Source organism: Vanacampus margaritifer, chromosome 11 (assembly GCF_051991255.1).
Source record: "Vanacampus margaritifer isolate UIUO_Vmar chromosome 11, RoL_Vmar_1.0, whole genome shotgun sequence".
NCBI lineage: Eukaryota > Metazoa > Chordata > Actinopteri > Syngnathiformes > Syngnathidae > Vanacampus > Vanacampus margaritifer.
This window is the reverse complement of record NC_135442.1, coordinates 4,614,002-4,640,434: the sequence shown is the minus strand read 5'-3', so window position 1 is coordinate 4,640,434 and position 26,433 is coordinate 4,614,002. Positions and strand designations below refer to the sequence as shown.

General features: G+C 41.0%; 1 protein-coding gene and 1 long non-coding RNA gene across 3 annotated transcripts in view; one reads left to right on the top strand and one right to left on the bottom strand.

Moving 5' to 3' along the window:
* Positions 1–6,003: 6,003 nt before the first annotated feature.
* On the top strand, positions 6,004–8,121 carry LOC144060240 (uncharacterized). Its single transcript, XR_013295881.1, has 2 exons — positions 6,004–6,887; positions 7,167–8,121. It is a non-coding gene; the product is annotated as an uncharacterized LOC144060240 (long non-coding RNA).
* Positions 8,122–12,706: 4,585 nt separating this feature from the next.
* The window catches only part of LOC144060239 (Krueppel-like factor 7), a 35,283-nt gene continuing 21,556 nt past the window's right edge, over positions 12,707–26,433 (bottom strand). For both annotated transcript variants that reach the window (XM_077579587.1, XM_077579586.1), the window contains 3 exons: positions 19,772–20,366; positions 17,225–17,348; positions 12,707–15,825 (listed from right to left, as the gene is read on the bottom strand). In XM_077579587.1, the coding sequence (XP_077435713.1) occupies positions 15,774–15,825; positions 17,225–17,348; positions 19,772–20,366 (771 nt within the window). In that variant the 3' untranslated portion in view covers positions 12,707–15,773. The remainder of the gene's footprint in view (positions 15,826–17,224; positions 17,349–19,771; positions 20,367–26,433) is intronic.

The window sequence follows — 26,433 nt, the reverse complement described above, 5'->3', positions numbered from 1 at the left end:
TTGGTATATTACACCTCCACAATTTTAGTTCCTAGTTCTAGGGTAAAGAAAGCACAATAGTTCTTGGTACCTTTGGTGCAAAAGTGCCTAAAGACACATTCACACACACTCGAGTATACGGACAAATGTCTTTGTGCGCGCACACACACACACACTTCCAGTAAGGCTGCCATCCCTGTGGATCTTCCCAATTGTGATGTCATATTCTCCGTGGATCAAAGGGAGGTCATGCTAATTAGACAATTTCTCTCTTTCTCTCACTCTCACTCACACACACACACAGCAGACATGTTAATTAAAGAGCAGAGGCAGCTGAGGGTCACACAGCAGGAAGGCGAAAAGTGTCACCCAGAGTGAGATGTGTCCATGCCGGAGGTGGGTAGAGTTGCCGGAAATTGAACTTGAGTAAGAGTACTCAAAAGTAAAAGTACAAAGTAGTGCTTAGTAATTAATTACTTGAGTAAGTATGCAGTGAAAAAAACGGAGTAACTGGTGAGTAAATTGAGATTTATTTTTTGTATAAGCCATGACAAATCGACAAAAAATATAAGATAGGAATATGCAAATTTAGACATTGCGCAACAATAAAAAATTCAAACTTTTTTTTAAATAAAATGAAGGCAAAAATTCAGTCACAAATCAACTCAAATAGTATTTAGATTTTGTAGGATTTATTCAACAAAGCATTATGTTTTGCAAACAGATCTCTTCTATATTGAAATGTCAAAAGTTTTAGGCAGACACAGATGACATCATGTTTTTTGTTTTGTTTTTTTAATTCATCTATTTGTTTTATATACTGCTTATCATCATTCGGGTCGCAGGGGTGCGCTCGAGCCTATCTGTAAGGCGAGTGTAGATTTATGTCACGTTTTACATAAATAAGTCACTTTGAAAACTTTGCTTTTGTGTGGGGACGTGCGATCACGTGACTGCCTGGCTTTGTTTGATTAGTAAAATGGAGTCGCTAGTAGTTAGGGATGAACAATTAATCAAATTCAAATCCACATCACAATGTAGTGGAATGCAATTTTCAAATCAGAAAGGCTGCAATTTGGGGGGGGGGGGGGGGTAATTTTGGTTGGTGGGCAGTACATTTTATTTATTTATTTATTTATACAGCGTCGACTGAAAATGACATCACAGAGCCAATCATGGCTCACCTGTTTTCTGGGTTTCGGTCATGTGACGTTCTCAAACTCAACCCTGTGATGTTTACTTCCATAGTTTTCATAGTCAGGTTCATATTGTCTAATATAAAAGTTGGTATTTATCCTCTAACTGCAACAAATAATTCAACAATAATTATCGTTCTTCTGACAATAAACCAAAGCAATTTATAGAGGTATATAATTTAAAGGCTATATTCTCTACAAGTCTTGATTCTCACTCATACTGCTGGTAGCTTTTGATAATGAAGACTAAGCGTTGAAAAAATGGCAAAAAGTTCAATTTTTATGTATATAGCAGTTTTAAAAAGATTTTGCTGCATATTCCACAAATGCAATATTAATCAGAACGCCATGCATGTTTTAGGTGATTGTGATACAAGTTAATTTACTGCTTGTGTTTGTTACACCAAAAAATGACCTTGAAAAAAATAATTGCATATTAAATTGCAATCACAATATTGAGGGTGTGGGGGGGGGGGGGGGGGGGGGATTACATGTTTTTCAAACTCAGACAGTCCTGGTAAAGAGGCGAAACAGAGTCATATTGCACAAGTAAACTAGATTGCGCAAGTAATGTCTATATAAAAATACAAGTAGGGAGTGGAATGTCATCCAATATAATGGAGTAAAGGAGAGTTGATGAATACAATAAACAAAGCATTAATCGTCATAATAATTGACATTGAGATTTTCATTCTCACACACACTTGTCTTTGTATCACCATGGGGACATCTCATTGACATAATGCATTTCCTAGCCCCTCCCCCTAACCCCAAGCATAAAAAACGATTGCCTACCCCCATTCCTAACCCTAACCTCAACCATAACCCAATTCAAACCCAAACTCTAAAGTCTAAAGTCTTAGAAAAACTTTCCGCTATTTTGGACTGTAGGATACCTTTATCTCCAAACTTGTGTTTGCAAGGTGACCTAACAACAACTGACTTACCACATAAACAATTTCAATCTACACTTGTAGCCCTTACTATCGCTAAAAAAAACAATTCTTGTTAACTGGAAAAATAAACAAACTCTGAATATCGACCAATGGTCTAACCTCCTCATAAATCACATTTTAATGGAAAAAATATCTGCCTCAAATAAAAACCAAATATCAAAATTGATAGAAACATGGTCTACGTATATAGAATTTTTTAACCTAATTCCGGTTACTTAATTCTGTCTGTTAGCGAGAGCCACTACATCGTGATAACTTACATTGATGTTTCTGCATCTGGCAATTTATTATTATATTATATTATTAGTATGGGATTTTTTTTTTAATGGGCTTTAGGTGAACTGATGAATACACACACGCTCGCACGCACGCACGCACGCACACACACACACACGCACATACACATACTCACCCACATACAAAAAAAAGGGTATATATATATATAAATATATATATATGTGTGTATATGTGTATATATATATGTATTAAAAAAAAAAAAAAAAAAACATTTATTAAATTTTTTTTTAACTCTTTGACTGCCAGACGTTTTCAGAAACGGGTTGTCCCCAGTGCCAGCCGATTTAAGCATTTTGACTGATCTTTCAAGGTCCACAGAAAATGTTGTGTTTGGACTATGGAAACACACATACGACCAAATGAAAGATTGGACTCTCATCTTTCATCAGAAAAAAAAGTTTGTTTCTACCTTATTCCGTTCTTCAGTAATCAACAATAGAAAATGGTTAGTTTCACCTCTGTTTTGAAACAAACGTCTTTTAACGTCTTTGGCACTCCTCCATAGGATTTTACTAAACGTTATTTAACGTTTTTGGCAGTCAAAGAGTTAATTGATTTGTTGAAAAAAAAAAAAAAAAGGAGAGCAATGATGATGTCAAATCGAATGAACAATACTGAGCTCTCCTGTAAAAAAAAAAAAAAAAAAAACCCAAACTCTAAAACCAAGTCTTGACCCTCAAAAAGAGTTCTGAACTTGCGAGGACCTCGTTAAACCTGGAAGAACACGCGTGTATGGCTCCCACAATGCAGCAAAGACAAAAGCACACACACACACATGCTGTCGGCCTTGGCGTAATAGTCTTAAGTGCAGACTGACGAAATCAACTTGAAGCCTCGCACGTCCTCGCCGCATTGTGAGGGCGGAGAAGCTAATGAAGCCGATTGGTCGCACAAAAAAGCGGCGCATTTGGCCTTCACGCTGAAAAGAGTGAAAAACATTCCTGGATTTTCATTGGTCGCTTTGGGAGACTCGAAAGGCGGCATCACAAAAAGCAACAAGAAAAAGATGAAATCATTTTTGCATGCAAGACTCAAAAGAAAGAGTTTTGTCATAAAATGTCACGTGTAACACATTCACAGTCGCATACACCAAACCTGGTCTTGAACCCTACTTTTAAACCCTAAATCTTGATTGAAGCTATACGTTTAAAAGCCTAAATTGGACACTCTAGCCTTCATTTGAAACCATAACCTTGGCTTGGAACCCTAAATTGAATCTCTACAACTTGCCTGAAACCCTAATTCTTGTTTGCAACCCTAATTTGAAATTGTAACCTTGCCTTGAAACCCTAATCTGACACCCTTACCTTAGCTGAAAATGCTAACCCTTATTCAAACCCCCGACTCCATCTTGAAATCTCGATCTGAAACCCTAACCCTTCTAAGAAATCCTCATTCAAAACCTGAATCTTTGTTTGAAACCATAACCTTGCCTTTGAACCCTAAATTAAAACCCCAATCATTGCTTGAAACCCTAACCCTGTCTTCAAACACTACTTTGGTGAGTCCAGAAGAGTTGATTTCACTTGACATTAACTTCTATGGGAAAAAATACATTCCCTTCCATCTTAAAGTCACATTAAATTGTAAAACAACAGCCCAAGTTGATACAATATGGATGTTGTCTAGGAATAAAACATGAACATGCGCGTGCATGTGCGGTCTGTCACGTCCTTGGCGTGTCCGCAGGTGACATCACGAGTTCATTTCCTGACAACGTGTCAATGTTCGCCTTGCGCGCGGAGGCCAGTGGGCCAGCGCCACCATCTGGATGTGCGGGTGTCAAATATAGGCCAGCGCGCGCGCGCGCGCGCACACACACACACACACACTCACACGCATTAATAAGGGGCGCAGCGGCGGCCTCCCGAGAGCAACAAGATGGCGGCGGGAAGGAGGCGACACGGACATGAGGCGAGCGGCTCTGACAGCCTGACAAAATGACCCCCAGCGCGCACGAGCACACGCGCGCACGCGCGCGTAGACACATGTGCGCGCGCACATACACACCCGTGCTGTCCTGCAGCCTGGCTCAATTGTCTCACTGGACAATCTCAATGTGAGTCAACGCTCCCTTGGACCATTTCCAGCAAAAATAAACTCACACTCATCTCCTTTTAATGAAGTCACAACAACAACTTTTGGATGAAGTCGCAACCTTTTGTCTGCTAATGCCCTCAACTTTTATTACAATTATTAAAAAAAACAAAAAACAGTAGATAACATTTTTGTTTTGTTCCTGCACTGAGTTGCGTCATTCTTTTTGTAAAAAAGTTTTCAATGACTGTCATTTAGACTAGCCAATGACTGATAAAGATTAGAGAAGCCAATCAAGATTAATTGACATGTAGAACAGCCAATGACAATTGATTGACCCGTAGAGCAGCCAATGAAGATTGATTTTAATTTAGAGCAGCCAATGACGATTGATTGACATGTAGATCAGCCGGTGATGATTGATTGATTGACATGTAGAGCAGCCAATGAAGATTGATTGACATTTAGAGCAGCCAAGACGATTGATTGACATTTAGAGCAGCCAATGATGATTGATTGACATTTAGAGCAGCCAATGACCATTGATTGACATGTAGAGCAGCCAATAAATATTGGTTGACACGTAACCAGCTAACAAAGATGGACTGACATTTAGAGCAGCCAATGATGATTGATTGACATGTAGAACAGCCAACAAAGATCAATTGACCCAAAAAGCAGCCAATGATGATTGATTGACATTTAGAGCAGTCAACAAAGATTAATTGACATGTAGAACAGCCAATGAAGATTGATTGACATGTAGAACAGCCAATGAAGATTCATTGACATGAAACCCTCATTTGAAACCTTAATATAATTTAAATCCTGATGGCCTGAAACCCTAAAACCTGATTTTAAATCCTAATCTAAACTCTTAAACTTGATTAAAACCCTAATCTAAATTTTTTTTTTAAAAAATACATTGGCTTGGACCAATAATTTGAAACCCTAACCTTTGTTTGAGGCCCTAAACTTGAGTTTTGAGGTTTGATGAGGATGTAAACAAATCTCTCCTATCAGTATCCTCCCAATAAAATCTTTGTTGCGAGTGTGCTTTTCCCAGCATGCTTTGCTCCGCCCGCCCGTCCGCCATCAAATAAAGATGAAGGTGTCGCTGCGGCCGACATTGTCTCGCATGAATCATTCAGCGCTGTTAGTCTAACATTCGCCTTCCAGGTCAGCGCGTCTCGCTGCGGCTCTGGTTCCGCCCACATCCACCATCCAGACCCGGCCCCTCGGCCTCGTCCCTCGGGCACCGGGGGATACTACCATAACCCCCTCCCATACCCAACAACCCCTCAAGTAGAAACATGCTGAAGGCACTGCTACCACTATACTATAAATGATAACATGTAGCATTATGATAACAATATCATTGTCTCAACTCACTCCAGTTTGGCAGCTAGTGAGCAATTCTTCAAAAGAGAGGCTTCAAGCTACTTATTGATACCACCCGTTGAAATTTAGTTTCATACTAAACGTAACTTTGTCTACGCTTAATGATAACGAGTTCCAGATTTGCGGTCCCGCTAGTTCGCTTTTTTTCCATTTTGTACAGTTGATAACTCTATTTTCATGTAATTTATACTATGTGTAGTTCCACTGCTGACCACTAGGTGGTGGCACACTTATTTAGTTTGAGACCATGTAAATTGGAGGGAAGAAGAATGAAACAGGAAGCATTTCAGCACGGGGAAAATTATTCCTTGTCATCTGCTGTAATGTTGATTTTTACACCAACAGAAAGTGAGCAGTATGTTTATTTTAAATGTACATTTTGGGCATAATTATTGATATATATTGTGAGTTGATGAGCTAAGTTTGTTAGTTTGGAAGAATCGAGATTTGTTTACTGCAAACATATATAGGGACACTGTAGCACTGTTTGTAAAATATTTTTACTTGTTCCCTCTCAAAATATTACATGTATTTGTATTGTTTTAAAAGTGTTTAAAGACCTTTAAAAAATCAAGTGCCATGAATGCTATATTTAATGGCGTGTACACCTGAGGGAGCAGCACATCGCATTAAAGACAAAATTGTGTCCCGAAGTATTCACCCCTCTTCACCCCCCCCCCCCCCACACACACACACATACACACACATACACACGTTACATTTCACACACAACACCCTATTATGACAACATGAAATCATACTTTCATCACTGCTCCTGAAGATCAAACAAAAGGCTGACGTTGAGATGCAAACCCACTGTTGAATGTGGATACCGTTGGACTGCGAGTGCGCGCGCGTGTGTGTGTGTGTGTGTGTGTGTGTGTGTCAAAGTAGGTCAGCAGAGGAGGCCTCCCTAGAAGACGACGTGAACTTGTCACCTTGAATCGACCGACGAGGAAAGAGACGAGGGGAGACACACCAGCGAAGAGGATGAGGATGTGATGAGGACAAACAGAGTTAGGCAAGTGACTTCCTAAATGTCATCTATTATATATTACATACAGCAGACCCCCCCCCCCCCCACCCCCAAACCCCCAAATGGGTCGGCTGCGAATAGTGAAAATTTGCATATAATCAATGGCCATTATATATGTACTGTATTGAGAGAAAAAATAGTAATAGTAATAGTAAATAATACTTTCCCTTAAAGCCAGAAAAAAATTGCGCCTTAGAATCAAAATGGCTGACTATGTGTATGTTTCACAGCATAGTTTCTGAAGTGATTTTCATGTGTCCACAGGTGCCAGATTCCGTGTAAATTGACACACTGGTGCCAGATGCTACAATCTTCTAACTCTCTGCCTCCCACTAAATGCTACCTTGGAACCAAAACCACAACAAAAAGCACAAATAGCATCACAGGAAATGTTTGAGTTCAAAACTTCTCCTCTTAATTCTTTTTGACTGGTGTCACTCAAACTTGTTTTTCATGTGAACCTTTCAATTCTGGCGTTTTTAGTTTTTTTTTAAACGCAGAAATATTGCCAGTGAGTGTTAGCGTTGTTAGCGTGTAGCATGTCCATCGAGCACTGACCGTGAATTTAATGGATTTAGCTTGTTTACAACCATCGCACTTGTTGGCTTTATACAAGCTTTCATCAAATCCCTCAGCACTCTTCCTCTTTTTCTTCTTCTGCCGTCCGGTTGACTCGAAGTCCGGCAAGCGGCTCCATCATGGCAGGATGAACGCAAATCTAACTAAAATTGAACTCATGTTATTTATTAGCTTCCGGTATTGACAAAACATGTCATTTTTATGTTGAAGCGGTGTTTTCTGCAACTGCTGACTGTAACAAATAAATTAATATAACGTAACGGATTTGCCTTTAACACCAAGTAATCAGTAATGTAACTACTTTTAAAATCAAGTTGTTTTTTTTCTTCAAACTGTGGCAACACTGCACTACCATCACGACAAGATGCATAAAAATCATCACGAAGCACCGCTTTTGAGACGTACAGGTAGTCGGCCATTTTGATTTGAAGGTGCCATTTTTCACCGATCTTAAAACATTAGCATCTCGCACCAGTGTGTCCGACTGACACATCACAACTTGCCGCGTAAGATTCAAATAAGCAGTCGGCCATTTTGTTGCCATTTTTCATCCAGCAAGATGCCATCTTTTTTAGAAGAGTTACAAATTACATTCAATTGTTAAATAAACTACACTGTGAAAATCACAGGTAATCTGTAATTGTCATGCTGTTTCGATTATTTATTCAATATCCTTCATATACAGCTACTACATTCATTGTCCTCAATAGTAAGACGATTCAGTGCAATAGTAGAACGACTGTTTTTTAATAAGCGTACTAGTTTAGCTGGATCAAGGATATGAAAATAAAATGTTCAAACAGCTTGCCATAGACTTTGATGTTGTTTGCGATAGAGGTAATCATGGACTGTGCTGCTTTGGTCTCATTCGATGGAAAGAAAATGACAATGACAGTCATTTCACACACACACACAAAAGACACACACAAAAAAACATTTCACTGCTGTAATGACACGAGAAGGACACTGCGCACTCCCGTCTGAAAAAAACACAAAAAAAGAAACTAAAAAGCAAATGAAAGGATAAAAGCCATGAAAATATATATTTAAAAAAAAAAACATGTCAGCGAGGACGTCAAACAAAGTCTCATGACAAGCATATTTGGGAGCGCATGAAAGGCTGTCGGAAGACTTTCATCACCACGACAACCCGCCGTCGTTTACGTGCACAAAAAGCATCAAAACGTTGTCATGGAACATGGAACATATCCCCCCCCCCCCCAAAAAAAAAAGCTTATTTTCCTTATGAAGCACAATGGACATCAGGGAAAATGGAAGACGCTGCAACGATGCTACTGACATTATTGCCAAGTTGTTGTTTACCTCCTCCAAGCAAAATATGTAACACAACAGTTACACTAAACATCTTAATCAGTCATTTGAATACAAAAGCTGCAGACTGAGGGACCTGGCGTGCCAAGCTTAGAATTGCCCGCTGACATAACGTTAACTCTCCGGATAAGGCAGCTTGGCCAGATGACGGCTAGGTAGCATGAGAAGCTAATGTCGCATCGAACTGTCACAGAAGATCTACATTTAAGTGGATAGTTTCCAAAAAGCTGCTGACTAGTCATATCTTGCTAAGCTTAGAATGTCTCTGTTTATGCCATGCTACCTTTCAGCATATGGCAGCTAGCCAGTTGATGCGAGCTAACTAGCAGTTAGCGTTAAAGGCTAATGTAGCATCAGTCACAGCATATCCAAGTTAAATTCAATTTTTTTCCAGAAAGCTGCTGACAGAGTCCAGCTATGCTAAGCTTAGAATGTTTGTGCTTACTAGACGTGAACTCGCATATGGCAGCTAGCCAGTTGATGGCTCGCTAGCTATGATGAGCCAGCATGAAAAACAAAAGTAATGTAAGAAAGTCAAGGGACATCTTAATCGAGGTAATTTTTTCACAAAAAAAGCTGCTGAGAGAGTCCTATCATACCAAAGCATAGAATGTTTCTGCTTACGCCATGCTAACTTTGCCTGTAACGGCGCTTAGCACGAGAAGCTAACGTAGCATCAAACGGGCTCACATTCACCACACCAGTCACACAAGATCTAAACCAAAGTCCTTTGCATCATCGATTGGTCAAAAGCATTTGGACTCCACCGCAGTGTTTTCTGCTAAGGATGCGCCTGCTTACGTTTTATCAGTTCATAAAACATGTCCCAAAAAGCCAACTAAAAAGCAAAGTGCACTATTATTTGATACTTCGAGGTCTGATGAGGACATTTCTAAGCTTTTATAGACACTTTGAGTCCAAACTCGCAAGAAATCGATAGCGAAGAAGAAGAAGTCAGTGACCATTAGCCTTTGAGCGCTAATTAGCATCCATTAGCTCACAGAGAGCATCAACATTTAATGAGAGCGCGCACACACACACACAGAGTGGATGATGATGATAAGGCTGCAGGTGATGAAGATTAATTTTAATTAAGTACTGTACATTCATTGATAATCATCATTTACAATCATACGGAGTGATTATTATAATAAATAATTATTCAAATTTTTTTTTTAAAAGCCATCCTCACATGTAACCTTTTATATGTGTGTTCCGTTTCCTGTCAAATTATGACATCATGGCTTGTTCTTCTAACATATTTTATTCAGAGATGACATCATCTTACTGGAACACACACGCACACGCACACGCACACGCACACACTCGCCTCCTCTGTGAGATCACGATCCCAAAACGTGTTTTTTTTTTTTTTTTTGGTGCGGGAGGAATTTTTTTCTTTTTCTTCAAAACTTGAACTCACAACCTGTGCCCGCCCCCACACACACATACGTGCGCACACGCACACGCACTCGCACGCACACGCACACGCACGCACGCTGGCCGCCTCCTCACCCCCTGTCTTCCCGCCTACAACGTCTCTCCATCTTTCTTAAAATTCGCTACTGATTCCAAAATGCTGCTTGATTTGATCCAAGTAGAATTTTCTGCTAAAATACAACTTTTTGTGATCAAAAAATGAGGGAACAAATGGGGAACAAATATTAACCTTGGCAAGGTAGACATTTTTTGGGGCGATCAACTATTGCATTTTTGTGCACAATATTGTACTTTTTTGACCAAATATAGAATTGCATTATAGTACAGTTTCGCCTTCTTTCTTTTTTTTTTTGCCAAAATACAACTTTTAGTTTTCAACAATTGCATTTTTATACACACATTTTAAACTACTTGGACCACCCAAAAAATATTAGTGAAAATCGAATTGTAGCATTTTTGGTGGGCCAAAATGCAACTTTTTATGACCAAGCATCACTAGTTAATGCACAAATGTTAGATTTTTGCAAGTAAGTAATTAGATATATTGTTTTATTATTTGTGGTCTAGCCTTCTTCTTTTTTTTTTGGTGAATGATTAAAATAAATAAATAATTGTGCACAATTATTACACCTTTGTGAAAATTAATATCACGCACTGTGTAGCATATTGTACCAAAAATAAACAAATAAATAAAAAGATTTTGGTGGTTCATCCGTTGATGAATGAATAAATCAACCAAATTGCCGTTACAGGAAATTGAACACAGCAAACCTCCATTTTGTTTTGCTCAACTCATGACACAAACATGTGCGCTAAAGGGCATCCCGAGTAAGGGTTCGCCTTTGGGGAGATTGTTTCCGTGGCAACAAGTGAGCACAACAAATGAGGAATGAGCCCCCCCCCACGCTCCACCTTACATCCGTGCCCCCCCCCCCCCCCACTCCTCCTTGAAGACATCCACGTTGAGGCATCCGCAACTCCCTAATTTGACACGTGGTGGCACTCCCAACAAAATCAAAAAGTTCCAGCTCGTTAGCTTACTCTGCCTCTCTAACGAGCGAGACGTCCAATTAGCGCTAACGAGACAGACGCTGAGGAGGAGTCGTCGTCCTCCACGGCGTAAACAAAACACTTTTGTTAGCGCACGTTCAGAGCGGACGAGCATTTACGACGCGTTGCTGTGCGGTACCTTGTTAGCATGGTGGCGCACGACACATCCCAATCACGACTGATGCAATGTGAATCACTACAATTGTGATATGATGCAATATGACACGATTCAATCCAATTATAATGCAATTTAACTGGACTATAATTGGAAGATTTTGTCACACCGCGGTGAGGGTGTCTTGTCATTTCCTGTTTTATTGTGAAAAGTCTGACTCCTCTCGTTTCAGGTCACTTGCCCTTCCTCGTGTGGTGTCTGCGTCAACCCTGATCCCTGATTGTTTCCACCTGTTCCCCATTACCCCTCATGTGTTAAATAGTCTGCGTTTTCCCTGTCTTGTGCCGAAGTGTTTTCGTTTGAGCCACTGAAGCCTGCCATAGACCACAGCCTTGATATCCAATTGCCTTTATTTGCCTTGTCTCGTGAGAGAACCCTTGTTTGTAATTTTGTATAGCTTAGTTTTGTTTAGTCATAGAGTGATTTTTGTTTTTGAATGTAGTTGTGAACTTCCTCCCTTTTGGAGCGCTTTCAGTTGATGTTTGTATAGTCTTTATTTTTCCTCTCTCATTGAAGAGCTTTTGTTTTGTTAATTAAAAGCTGCTTTACCCTCTTCCTCTGCGTCTGAGTCCAAAACAGCCTCGTTGTGTCAGATTTTTGGCTGATTGCTCCCCCCCCCCCCACACACACATTAACAAAAAAAAAATAAGACAAAGATAATGACATTCAAACACCCTCACACACAGTAAATAAATAAATAAATCGACATTTGAAAGGTATGAGCAGATTTGCAGTGCATCGTGGGTAACTGACCATGTAGCCGATCTGCTCTCCCACGCGTAGTGTTGCCCGGTTGACGCTCGCGGTAACGCTGGAGGGCATCAGGAATGTTTGACTTTTAATTGGCTGCCTCCACCTGCTGGCTGACTTTTAATTGGTCGCCTCCGCTGGCTGACTTCCCATCAGCCACCTGCTGGATACACGGCGGCAGAATGCTAATGTGATCAGGAGCTTTAATTGGGTGCCGAGCATGCTGGGAAAGCGCACGCGCGCACTTGCTTGGTGGTCACACTTGTTTGTAAACTTAACTCTTTAATCAAAGTTTTTTTTTATCTGGATTTGAAAGAGCACACTTGTGATGGCAACTCATTCCATGTGCGTGCAGCATAACAGCTAAATGCTGTTTCACCTGGTTTGCTTTGAAACATGCTTAACAGCCAAGTTGACACCTAGTGGATGCTTCCGACATTACAACAATCAGATCAGATTTAATGCACACAAGCAAGAGTTGAGTTCTACCATTTATTACACATATTTGTACATTCTTAAATAAAAAGGCTCCACTGGACACTTGTTGCATAGATATGATACAATACCAATTTAGAAAAAACAATTATCAAACACATCCAGTAACAAAAATAAACTCTCCCTCGTCAATAAACAACATAATGTATCATACAAATCATATCATTTCAACACTTTGTACAGCGAAAAAGGTGTCGGCGGTGGGACTCAGTGACCACAAAGAAAATTGATTTGATCGGAGTATTTTTCTTTTTCATGAAAAATGTCACTTAACGTCGTGTTAGTTGATGTTCAAACGTAATCAACACAGTGATTAAAAAAAAAATATCTGAATGCCTTGAATGACCGAATTTGTGCTCTGGTGCAGTACCACTTTGCCTCTTTAGGGGTGCCATTGAGTCACTCCAGAGAATGTCAAATATTTAGTTGGGATTTCATGCTAGAGAATATTGAGCCAATGTTGAAAAAGGCCCGTTTTTCGACTCATTATGTTTTGAGTGAATTTTGAAGAAATTTGTTGAAAAAAAACGTGTGGTCTAAAAAGGTGCTAATGCAGCGAGTTATGTTTTGCGACTCAGTGACCACAACTAAAAGCCATCTTCTTGCTTTGAGTATTTTATTTTCACAAAATTTGTCACATTTTTTGTTCAAACATTATTGGAATGCCTTGAACGAGCTAGCTCTGTTGCAGTACCGCTTTCCCCATTTTTCATGTGTCAGTGTCACGCCCAAAATTACTTATGTTTCAAGTGACAAATTTCACCCCAAAAAAACCCCCAATTTTTGTGGTGTGTTTGGGTTGTAAAAAGGTGCTAAACAAACACACGCTAATGACGTTAGTGAGTCATGTGATAGCAGCGACGCCAAGAGAGTCACGTGACTGAGTGCCAAGGCATTTGATTGACAGGTGTCGGATATGTGACGCGTTGTTGTCCTGGTGGCGTGGCGGATTTGCGACAAGTGCGATGAGACTACGCTAGCTGGCTAGCCAGGTAGCAGTGCAAGAATTGTGATCACGTAGTGCAACGTTGGCAAGAACTAAAGCAGGAAGTGGCTAAGGAAGTCACGCTATTTACAAAAGCTAACGGACACAGCTAGCGACTGGTGAGATGGGGCCGCCTACTTCAGCCAGTCCTGCCCCATGATTGGCTGGTGAGTCTCTCTTTGGAATCATTTGGAGTGAACAATCTTAACCCTAAGCTAAAACTAACCCGAAGAAGACCTCCACCGATGCTAAGCTAGCCTCAGTCTAGTAGCTACTAGCACAGCGCTAATATGACTTAACTACACTAAAGCTATTGCTCAAGCTGCTAAATTGGCTATAAAAGCCACATTATCTTACACCAGAAGGCCATTTTTAGCATGAAGTGGCCATTTATCCTAATATGATCTTTTGTTAGCTCACTGCTAATGGAGTCCGCTGGGTTTAGACCTCTGGAACGCCAACAAATTCTTCGTTTATTTTCCCTGCGGACCCAAAGGAGCCTCATTAGTCGCTCACTGAATAGTGGAGACAACCTGTGGATGCTAATAGTGCTAACGCTAATCTGGAGTTTGGTTGGAAGTCAGGCCGAAACAAACCAAGCAGGTTGAGGGAGGCAGAAGCAAGTTTTGGAATGACCAATTTATATTTTTATAAGTTTAACGCAGACACACTCACACGTTCGTGCTTTTAAAAGCGCTACTAGCGTCCCTCCGTGATTGTACGTCTCATTAAGAGCACTACTGCAGATGCAGTTTTGAAAGCGGTAACCCCTTTCACACAGACTGCTTGCGCAAAAAATTGGCCATGGGTGAAAATTTTTTCCACCATCTCCTTTCACACAGCCATCATTCTGCCTCTAGTTCTACCTCTGAAACCAGAACACGGAACAGCAAATCGGGTAAAACATGGCTTTGATAGACAGCATGAAAGGGGCTAATGGCGGTGAATTTTTACATCGTACCCCATTTCCCTCAGAAACGTGGTGGAGCTGCCTCGAAATGGTGAAACCACGCTGGACCTTTTTGGTATTGATTGTTCCGAGCTGCACTGTGGGGACCCCCCTCCAGGTTTTTATGCCGTCGGCGGTACCAGGGAGGGGGGGATTTGGGAGGCGCGATTTTCCAGCGTCCATGTTCGAGCGTCCATGGTTAATGTTTCCAAAGAGAAAAGCATGACAGAAGCGGATCAAGATAAGGTTGCCATGGAAACCAGGATAAGATCATTTGTCATCAGGAAAAAAAAGTGTGAAAAGTGTGAAAAGCCATTTGAACATGAACAGTGTGTGTTCATCGTGTGTTTTTAGTGATTTTCTTCCATTTTTTGTAGATTTTTTTTGTTACAAGTAGAAAAAAAACATGAAAATCAAGTTAGAAAATAAAAGTGCAGTCATCAGATACCAAGTTAGCAGCTAATTTAGCGGCTAAGTGAGCAGCTAACTTAGCGGCTAACGTACAAGCTAGTTTGTGGCGTCCCTTTTGACCACACTCATCCTGTGGCACAAACAGGAAGTTAAAAAAGCACTTCCTGTTCCTGTTTCTTTGCCAGTCCTCTCACATTCTGCTAAGTTCAAAGACGTTTTTCTCCAAATGAGAAAAACAGCAAAAAAGTATCTCAATTGTCATCAAGAAGTGTCGTCGTGGTTCTCCCAGTAGAAAAAAATCAAAGTGTCGCTGCGCATTTTCTTCCGCCAAGTGTCCCGCGGGGCGCCGTTGGCGGCAGAGGAGAGCCGACAAGATGGCGGCGAGTCTCTGGGATGTCAGATTGCGTCGTTTACTTCGGCTGGATGGCGTTCTCGTGACTCAACGCCACCAAAAATACCCCCAAAAAATTTTGACTGTACAAAGAACGAGCATGTGACGACTTTTTCCACGAAAAGTCCAAAAGCTAAACCGGCGTGATGCGTTCGAAGACGACGCGTCAAAAACAGTGAGTGAGTGTAAGTGAATGAATAACGACAATCTAACTACTCCTCCTCTTCCCCCTCCTCCTGTAAGACGCCACGTGGTGATTGGCAGGCCTCTTCCTCCTCCTTGTTCTTCTGTCCTGCTCCGCGGCGGCGCCCCCTTCAGACGTGGCGCTTCATGTGCAGCGCCAGATGGTCGGACCTGGAGAAACACCTGCAAACGAGGACACGGCATCAATATTCAGTATGTTCACTATCACCAATGCATCTGTCCATCGATGGACCTATTGATCCGCCTGTCTGTCCGTCCGTCCGTCCGTCCGTCTCTCTGTCAGCCTCGTGGCTTTTTTGCTAGCTCAGCAAAGACAGCACAACGAAGACGCACACGTGACTCAAGTGTGTGCGTGTGGACAGATGGCCATGCGGTTAGTGTGTGTGTGTGTGTGTGTGTCAGTTTTGGGGGTCCAGCTGGTTACACTGAGAGCCCCTCTCACTCAAAATCCTCTTCATCTTCACTCTTCTTTGTGTGCTCTTCCTCGTCCTCATCCTCACCTTAAGGGGCCCCTGCTTGATTAGCCATGATTAATGTGTGTGTGTGTGTGTTTGTAGCTGTGCATTTGTGCGCGTGCGAGTCCGCGCATGTGTATCCGCATGTCAATGTGTGTACGTTTGTGTGTGTAGGTGGGTGTGTGATAGTACATGTGTGGACGTGTGTGTTTGAGTGCACGTTTTTCAGGTTTGCAAGTACGCGTGTGCATAAATGGGAGTCTGTGTGTATACAAGTGTGTGTGTATGTGTGTACATGTGCACATTTTTATATATTTGTAAGTACATATGAGATTGTGTGTGTGTGTGTGCTTTTGTCTTTGCCACATTGTGGGGCCCATACACGCGTGCTTTTCCAGGTTTAACTACCATTGTGGGGACCGACTTGAAATGGTGGGGACATTTTGGTGGTCCCCCACAAGTTCAGACCTCTTTTTGAGGGTCAAGACTTGGTTTTAGAGTTTAGGTTTGAATTGGGTTATGGTTGAGGTTTGGGTAAGGAATGGGGGGGGGTAGGCAATCATTTTTGATGATGGTTGGGGTTAGGGGGAGGGGCTAGGAAATGTCAATGAGATGTCCCCACGATGATACAAAGACAAACATGTGTGTGTGTGTGTGTGTGTGTGTGTGTGCCTACATTTTGGGGCCCTTACTCAAGTTTTTTTTCCGCCCGGTTTAACTACCATTGTGGAGACCAACTTATCCTTGTGGGGCCATCTTGGTGGGCCAAGAGTTTAGGTTTGAATTGGATTTTGGTTGAGGTTAGGTTAAGGGTTCAGGTAAGGCAATCAGTTGTGATGGTTAAGATTAGGCTAAGGGGCTAGGAAATGCATTATGTCAATGAGATGTCCCCACTAAGATACAAAGACAAACGTGTGTGTGTGTGTGTGTGTGCTTATGAACTATGAGTGTCACAGATCTCAGATCAGCGTGTTTTTTTCTTTTTCTTTGTCTCTTCGTGGCTGACCGACTGTTTTATTGCTTTACTGTTTGAGCACAACTGATTCCACATTTAACAGTGTTTCACTTTGATGTTATCACAGATGTGTGTGTGTGTGTGTGTTTACCTGTCGCAGTGGTTGCACTTGAAGGGCTTTGCGCCGGTGTGTTTGCGGTAGTGTCGCGTCAGCTCGTCGCTGCGGGCAAAGCGCCACTCGCACCCTTCCCACGAGCACTTGTATGGCTTCTCGCCTAACACACACACACATACAAATACAAAAGAGGGGGTCAGCACGACATCCCACGCCCCGCCGCTTGAACACAATAAACAGTCATAAATGTGCAGGAAATTAAGTCTTTACTGGCGTTCATTACAAATCACGCACACACACACAGCCCGAGGTGTTATCTGACATGTAAATGAAGTTCCCTCCCTCAGAGATGTTGTATTGTTCCCGGCATGTGTGCGTGTGTTTGACACAGGGCCAAAATATTAGGGACGGTCACCAATCTGTCACCGTTCATTTTTAGACCACGGCCAGAAACACAATTGTTTCATCGCTGTCAATCAAAAGTGAGCATGATGATGTCATTATCTGGCGTACCTAATGAATTGACTTTATGCAGCCCACCTACTGCTCCTGTGTGTGTGTGTGGCGGTAATAATTCAGGGTCTTAACAAGTCCTAATTGGATGAAATGCGATGCATGTGTTTAAAGTTCATAAACACGTTCACACACCCTTACATAAACACAACATTTTACACACACGCAGAAACCTAAACACACAATCCTTGTTCTGTTTTGTAATCCAATCAGATTATTGATTTTCGAAACTCGTATCATCGTGACATTTAATGGTCATGTTGTGACGTCACATGGTCACGGTGAAGGTGGCCTGGCACTCCGGCGGTGCCTGGGGGTCCTGGTGGCACTCACGCTCTTGTTAGCGGATAATCCCGCGCGCCGCTGGCGCCGCTAATCCACCATGATGCTACGGCATGTGTGTGTGTGTGTGTGTGTGTGTGTGTGTGTGAGACATGTGGATGGGCGGCGTCCTCCCCTCCCATTACAAGCATAGCGCTTTTATTAGCGCTTTCATTAGCTGTTTAATTAGCCGTTTAATTAGCCTAATCCGCTTTTTTTGGATTTACAATGAGCATAAATCAATGTCACATCAATTGAATTTTTTTTTTTTTTTTTTTTTTTTACATTTGCAATACGATACAGGCTATTTCCTATCAGGAAAACTTTTACATAGTTGTCATATGGATTGAAAGGCAGACAGATGTTGAATATAAATATTATTTTAATAATAATTAAAAAATCATGCTGTATCAAAAGTGCTAACATGCTAACCGCGAGAACACGTGCCGCTACTGGATGGACCTTGGCACAACATAAATATACCAAAATGTTCATTTATAAAATAAATATGAAGGTGTATGCCCACTCAATACAGCCCCCCCCCCCAATCCCCACACTGCCCCCCTCCTCCTCTTGCTTGACTTTGGTTGCTAGGCAACTGCATCACTCTCCTCCCTAATTGGCTGTCGGATTGTTCGTGTCTGTCAAGCTCCCTCGCTCCCTCTCACCCCCTCCCACACCTTCCCACCCGTCGCAAACACACACACACACACACACACGCTCCCTTAGTTGCTAGGTGACTTCCCCATCACGCATCCTTGCCTCGTCGCGCAATAATTGGCTGGCGTCATGGTTGCCGCGGCATCAGGCCCGGGCCCGCCTCCCTCGGCGTGCGTGTGAGCGTGTGTGTGTGTGTGTGGGGGGGGGGGGGTGGTTGATTGGGGTGCGGGGGGCAATTAGAGGAGACGGGTGCGAAACGAGCGCCTGTCTGACACCTGCGGCCCCGCACACACACACACGCACGTTCACACACGATGAGCATGCATGTTGTGTGTGTCATGTGTCAAGGATCCACACGCGTCACAAAGCATGATGACACTTAGCATAGCATAGGTTACAAAATGTAGTTGTAGTGTAGTCTTGAGCATATCACAGTGTGAGGTTGATAATGTTGTGGTGTACCACAAGGCTTTATTCTCAGTCCTCACGATATTAAAAGCAGCACATCTGTTAAAAAGACGAAATCGTATTCCATTTGTGCAGTTCTAGCACACTCTTGTAGTTAATTCGTTATTATTTTTTATATTTTATTTAATATTTTTTATATTATTTATATTTATTTTTAATTAGGAATGTTTTGGCCAGTTATCAATCCTATAAATCAGTCATATCAGCCAATAGTTTTCAACATCTCCTTTTAAAAAAAAAACTATATGAATCATACTTTGCGCTGCTTAGCCAATAGGAGCACATGAAATTTATGACGTGGTCAAACCTATTTCTCCGTCACTGCTGTTATTATGTACAAAAACAATATTTTGTTATTTTTCCAATATGAGATTTGACCCAGCAGCTTTAAGAGTGCATCATAGAACCATGTCATACACTGCTAGAGTTTTGTAAAAAAAAAAAATAAATAAAAAAAAAAAAATAAAAAAATAAATAACAAAAAGTCCTTTCATTGTGTCAAACTGTCACAGTATAGTGCCAACTACTGGCGAGGAGGACTTAATTGATGTAAGCAATTAAAGTATTGAGGAACACATTATAAGACCATTTAATATTGTAAACGTGTCGTATTTGTGTTACCTGTGTGCGTCCTCTGGTGCGCCTTAAGGTGCGAGCTCTTGGTGTAAACCTTGCGGCAGCCATTAAACTGACACCTGTGTATTCTCTTCTTGTTGTCCGCCGAGTCCCCCGCCAGGCCGGGCCCTCCACCTTGCTCCCCGTCACTGAGCGCCCCGCCCACCGAACCAGGAGGCTGGGACGGCGGAGGAGACGTCAGCGCCCGGGCCGCCACCAGTTTGGCCGCCCCCAGGCCCACCTTCTTGGCCACTAGCTTGAGCGTGAGCGCGCCGCCCACCTGTTTCCCCAGGTGGCGCCCCAACTCCGGGGACGAGGGCGGCGTTAGCGACGTGACGGCGGCGCTCAGCTGGGCGGCGCTGACACCCGTGACTAAGACCGGGTCCTTGCTGTCCGTCAGAGTCTGGAGGAGTTTGGCGTGGACTTTGGGGAGCGGGCTGGGCTGCGCCGGGAAGCCGGCCAGGAGGGGGTCTATGAGATCCTCGTCGCTGTCGCCGCCCTGCGTGAGGGCGGGCGCCAGGAGGCGGTCCAGGTCTTCGTCCAGGAGCTCCGACAGTCTTCTGGGCTCCGTCTGGAGGTAACGCTCCAACTCCAGACATGTCTGGTTGACAAAGGACACAGATGACATGTTAATGCTGCATTATTGCACCCCCTAGTGGTCTGGAGGGCAAAAAAAAAAAAAGTAAACATGCAAACTTAATGACAGTTTTGTGCATTTTAAACAAACAACATAGCTTTGCATTCAAGTCTGCTAGCTTAATGCTAACATATAATAGGAAACACCATGGGCAGGCTAACGAATAGCATCAGAGTTGCGGTGTTGTAACCCAGAGTAAAAGTCTTCTTTGTTTGTCAGCATGATTTTATTATATACTGCCCCCAGGTGGCCAAGGCGCACAAATTACAATTGAATTATCATGATGCTTTGTGACGTTCCATTTAACTCATTTGCTCCCAAAAACGTATAAATACGTTCTATTTTTTAAAAATATTTAAGTGTCCGAAAGACGTTTTATGTTTTGGTTTTTTTCGCTAGAGCATACAGAAGGCTTTGATGCAGCCTCTGAAATGCAGAGAACGGCTGAAGCAATGGTAGTAATTACAAAAACGGCCAGCAGGTGGTGGCAGTGAATAAGAGATCAACCAGGGCCATGTTGCAACAAACTCTTTTTGACAGTGTTTACAATGACAGTTTTGTGCATTTTCAACAACCACATAGCTTTGCATTCAAGTCTGCTAGCTTAATGCTAACATATAATAGCTAACGAATAGCATCAGACTTGCGGTGTTGTAACCCAGATAAAAGTCTTCTTTGTTTGTCAGCATGATTTTATTATATACTGCCCCCAGGTGGCCAAAGCGCACAAATTACAAGGAGCACCACAATCCCCATTGAATTATCATGACGCACTGTGACATTCCATTTAACTCATTTGCCCCCAAAAACGTATAAATACGTTCTATTTTTTAAAAGATTTAAGTGTCCGAAAGACGTTTTATGTTTTTGTTTTTTACGCTAGAGCATACAGAAGGCTTTGATGCAGCCTCTGAAATGCAGAGAACGGCTGAAGCAATGGTAGTAATTACAAAAACTGCCAGCAGGTGGTGGCAGTGAATAAGAGATCAACCAGGGCCATGTTGCAACAAACTCTTTTTGACAGTGTTTACAAGCGGTTTGTGAATAATGATAAGACTTAGATATATTTGAATGCTAATTGCTGCAAAACGGAAACAGATAAAAAAATAAAAAAAATCCTGACGAAAGAAGAGATTGAGTGTCCGGTTGTTAAACTTTCCCACACACAGTCAACCATATAGGTGGAAAATTGCCAGATTGACTTCATCCCCGACATATCGTCGTTTACAGAAGACAGCCATGCGGGAAAACGCCGTGAAATGTGGTCTCTAACAAGCCGTGTGAAAGCGGCTTAATGAGAGAGTATAAATGTATGCATGTGCGAGAGAGGGAAGTCATGTTGAATGTCAGCATCATCAGCTTGCTTGCTTGACGTCTTCGACCGCTGCGCGCGCACACACAACATATGGAGAAAGGTCACGTTAGAGAACACGCGCGCACATTGCGTTACCTTGACAATGACATTGTATTTTTTTTTTAACAGGTTCATATATCTTAAATATTACATTTAATATTAAATCTTATTTGACATTTTGTAAGCCTATTTATAGACATGGGGTGGTCAAAATATTAGGAACAGCTCTCAGTATGATACAGTCCAGTGTTACATGCATAATTCACATGTTGCGTAATTCATGTACTCTGACAATCAGAAGTAATTATTACCTCCACCAAGCATGAAGACACAAGGCAAGGCTATTGACTTTTTTAGCACGGTAGCTAATACACTAGCGTATTAGTTAGCTATAGTCTGTTACTTAGATTTTACAGTTAGTCAATGTCTTAATAAATTAGTTATTAAGTTACTTGGTACGCTTGTTATTGTCTAGTGAGTTGGAACATTAGCTTGTAATTTAGATAGTTAGCCTCTGAGTTTGTTAGTTCATCAGCTAGCCAGTCATTTAGCAAGTTAGCTCGGTTGTTAGTCACTGTTAGTATAATAGGTTCCTTCATTAGTTAGTTAGTTGGTAATTTAGTTAGCTTGCTAGTTTATTTAGTAAATTAGTTCAGTTGGTACTTAGTGCGTTAGCACAATAGTTTGTAGGTTGGTTCGTTAAAGTTAGTTTGTTCGTCGGTAATTTAGTTAGCTTGCTAGCTTATTAGCTGATCAGCTAGTCAGTCAGCTACTTGGTAAGAGAGTCCGTTAATTAGTCAGTCAGTTACTTTGACGTGACTACTGTGCTGGTTAGTAAGATAATAGTTGAAGTTGGCACATTTTATAGGTGCTAAGTGCTAAACCAGCGCGTTTGTTAATGAATTTGGTTGATATCGTTGAAAGTCAGTGCAGTACTGTACAATAGTTAGTGGGTGAGTTAGTTCATTTGTTAGTCAATTAGTTGTGATTTTATCTAACAACCTGTTGGTTTGTTTGTTCATTCGTTAGCAATTTGTTTAATTGGTTAGTCAGTTCATCTGTTAGTAGTAGTTAGCAGGCCACACGTTTAGGTATTAGTTATTGAGCTAGTATGTGAGTTGGTTAGTTTAGAAATTCAATAAACCAGTCAGTCAGTTTGTTAGTTAAGCAGCTAGTCAGTTATTTGATCCGTTTTGAAATTTGATATTGATAGTTACAGTCTGCAAAATGGGCCTTGGTGGAGGTCTACGGCTGAGTGATAAGTTATTAAAATACACATACACGTTTTCGCATCAAACAAGCGCTGACGAGTACGGCAATTCATGTACAGTGTGTGTGTGTGTGTGTGTGTGTGTGTGTGTGTGCGAATCCATAACGAGAGAGGCTCTTGACAGCGCAAAAAAAACAAACAAGAGTCAAGTGGATCCTCCAGGAAACGTTTGAGTGCACGCTGATGACATCATTAACCAGCATGATGATGATGATGATGATGATGATGAAGTCACACTATGTGCTGCATCATGGACTTCACACTTCAACGTGAAGTGCCAGAATCATCAGCAAATGTACGAGCCTGAAGCACTAGGACATCAAACCCAAAGCTAACGCAATGCTATTCGGCACATTAGGCCACAAAACTGACATAACGCTAACAGACAAGTGAATCCATTAAATGGAGGTTCACGAGAAATTGAGATTTATCCAAAAGTGGTTGTTTCCCGCAAAAGCCTAGCACTAAGGCTTAACAATTAATCCAATTCAAATTGACATTGCAAAGTAGTAGAATGTCATTTTCAAATAGCAAAGATTCCACTTTGAAAAACAATCGTGTATTAAATCGCAATATTCAGGGGGGATTTGCCATTACAATATTTTTCAAAATCGTTCTGCCCTGCATTAGACTATTTTCATTTGGCTTTAAAAATTACCTCAAAAGTGTGAAGCACATCAATCATGACTCAGCGTGAGTGTGTGTGTGTGTGTGTGTGTTTATTTCCCTCTTGAGCTGGTGAGTGTTTTCTTTCCTTTTTGTGCACAAATGGCTCCTAATTAAAAGGCTTTTTGGCGTGTGTGTGAAAGAGGCTCTTTGAAGCGCCGCCTCCTCCATGGATGCGAGCGCTCGGATGGCTCATTAGACGCACAAGAGCCTTCAAGTGTGTGCGCGCGTGTGAAGAGCATAATGACTTATAGCTGGTGATTGTGTGTGTGCGTGTGTGTGTGTGTGTTCAATTGCATCTAGAGCAGGGATGGGCAACGTAGATAATGGAGGGGGCCACCATTTTTTGTCATCAGTGCTACTGGTGGGGCCACAAACTTCTTACACAGATGACATTTTAAATATGGACGAAATGCATGCATAAGTGCATACATATATGACACATACATGCTCTTAATATATTCATTTTTCCATAACCTTCAACAAGTGTGAACAATAAAAAAAAAAAAAAAAATTTACTAAAAAAAATTATAAATGTTTTTTTTTTTTATGCCGATCAACCTCTAATATACATTTTCTAAAAAATAATAAAATTAAAATTGATGTAATTTTTTATAGAAAAAAATGTATGAAAATATTTGGGAGTCAATTGTAGAACATCTAAATACAATTCCAACCCAACTAACTTTTATTTTTGTATTTATTAAAAAAATAAATAAATTCAAGGGGCCCTCAGATTGTGAGTGGACGCTCGTAAATCAAAAGAGAACCCATGTTGTGAGACACACAGGAAATCAACCATTTTATTTTGAAGGTTCCCCTTTTCAGGACTTTATAGGTAACGCCCCCCCCCCAGATGGTTAGAAAATGTCCGCATCCGGCACCTGTTTGTCCGATTGTCACCAAATTTGGCATGCTTGTCCGCCATGACAAGACCCTCGAAAAATAAACATGAATATACACTATATTGTGAAACACACAGGAAGTCAGCCATTTTGTTTTGAAGGAGCTGCTTCCTGATTTGAAGTTTTGAAAATGTTCGCATCCGGCGCCGGTGTGTCCGATTTGCACAAAATCTGGCACATGCGTGTCCATCATGAAAGGATGCATGAAAATCCCAAAAAAGAACTGATGCTGTAAAATGCAGATTTTAGTTTGAAGGTGCCAAAACACATCACACGTAGATTGTGTAACACACACTCACGCGCGAAGACACACATGAACAAATACACAAAATTTCACTGTACATGTTTATTAACTACGCCAGCATAAAATTAATTAACAGCATAATCACACACACACACACACACACACACACGAGACTAAGGGGACAAGGCAGGTACAAGCTTTTAATTTGAAGCATAATTTAATACTGCTTAAACAGGCTTATGCTCATTCTGAGTCTGTGTGTGTCTGTCCCAGGCCATTTGAGTAATTGGCTGAGATGGAGGGATTGGAATCGGCGGTAGAATCATCTGTTCCTCCGTCAGCTGAGCTTTCTCTTAATTAAACTCTCACTCTGTGTGTGTGTGTGTGTGCGTGTGTATTAGTCTGTGTGTGCGCGCTAGTTATTTGTCATATCGCCCTGGCCGCCAGGAAGAAGATAGCCTCGCCGTCCAGACATCCTATTCAGACACACACACACACACACACACACACACAAAATGCTTGCTGCTCTTTGTATTGAATTTGCGGTGAAAGCAGACGATCCTTTCAGGCGGATTTTGCAGCACAATTGCATATGAAAACAAACCCCGTGTCTCTTCAAAGGCAAATAAATCAAGACTAATGGAAAGATTGCGTGTTTGTTTGAGGATGAATTGCGCGTAACCTGCAGTCTTAAAGACGCTAATTGGACAAGTGCTGTTGAAATATAGCGCCTAATTAGCATCATTCAAGCAGCCTGCCCTTTTCTGGTTGCCGTTTGGTACTACAAAAAAAAAAAAAAAAAGCAAAACTATTTTCTTTCAAATGTATAACTTTTTGTTGAGAAATGTAGGATTTTTTTGTGGGGAGAAAAATCCCTACATGTTTTTTGCCTTTTAAATAAAAAAAAAAAATGTATTTTTCATTATTACGTAAAATGAACTTTTCCTCAAAAATATGTTAGCTTTTTCTTGCAAGATTCCTCTCCTCATGAAAGACTTGAGAAATTTCACTTCATAAAACTTTTTGCTTAATAAAATACGACTTCATAAATTGCTTGAACAAAACGCTATTGGTTTGTCAAAAAGCATTTTGTTAAATACTTTTTTTTTTTTAAATACATGCAAAAAAAAATTTAAAAATGCAATTTTTTCTTATGTGACTTTTTTTCTTGAAAATTAACCTTTTTCTCAAAAATATGTTAGCTTTTTCTTGCAAGATTCCTCTCCTCATGAAAGACTTCAGAAATTTCACTTCATAAAACTTTTTGCCTAATAAAATACGACTTCATAAATTGCTTGAACAAAACGCTATTGGTTTGTCAAAAAGCATTTTGTTAAATACTTTTTTTTTTTTAAATACATGCAAATTTAAAAAAAAAAATGCAATTTTTTAAAATGTGACTTTTTTTCTTGAAAATTAACCTTTTTCTCAAAAAGATGGTATATTTTTCTTAAAAATGTGCCTTTTTCTAAAAAAATATATGCCTATTTTTTTTTATTTATCTTTTTTTAATCAATATAATTTTTTTCTGTTAAAAGTATTTCCAGATCGCCCCCACCCCGCAAACAATATATTTTTTTTTATTGCAAATA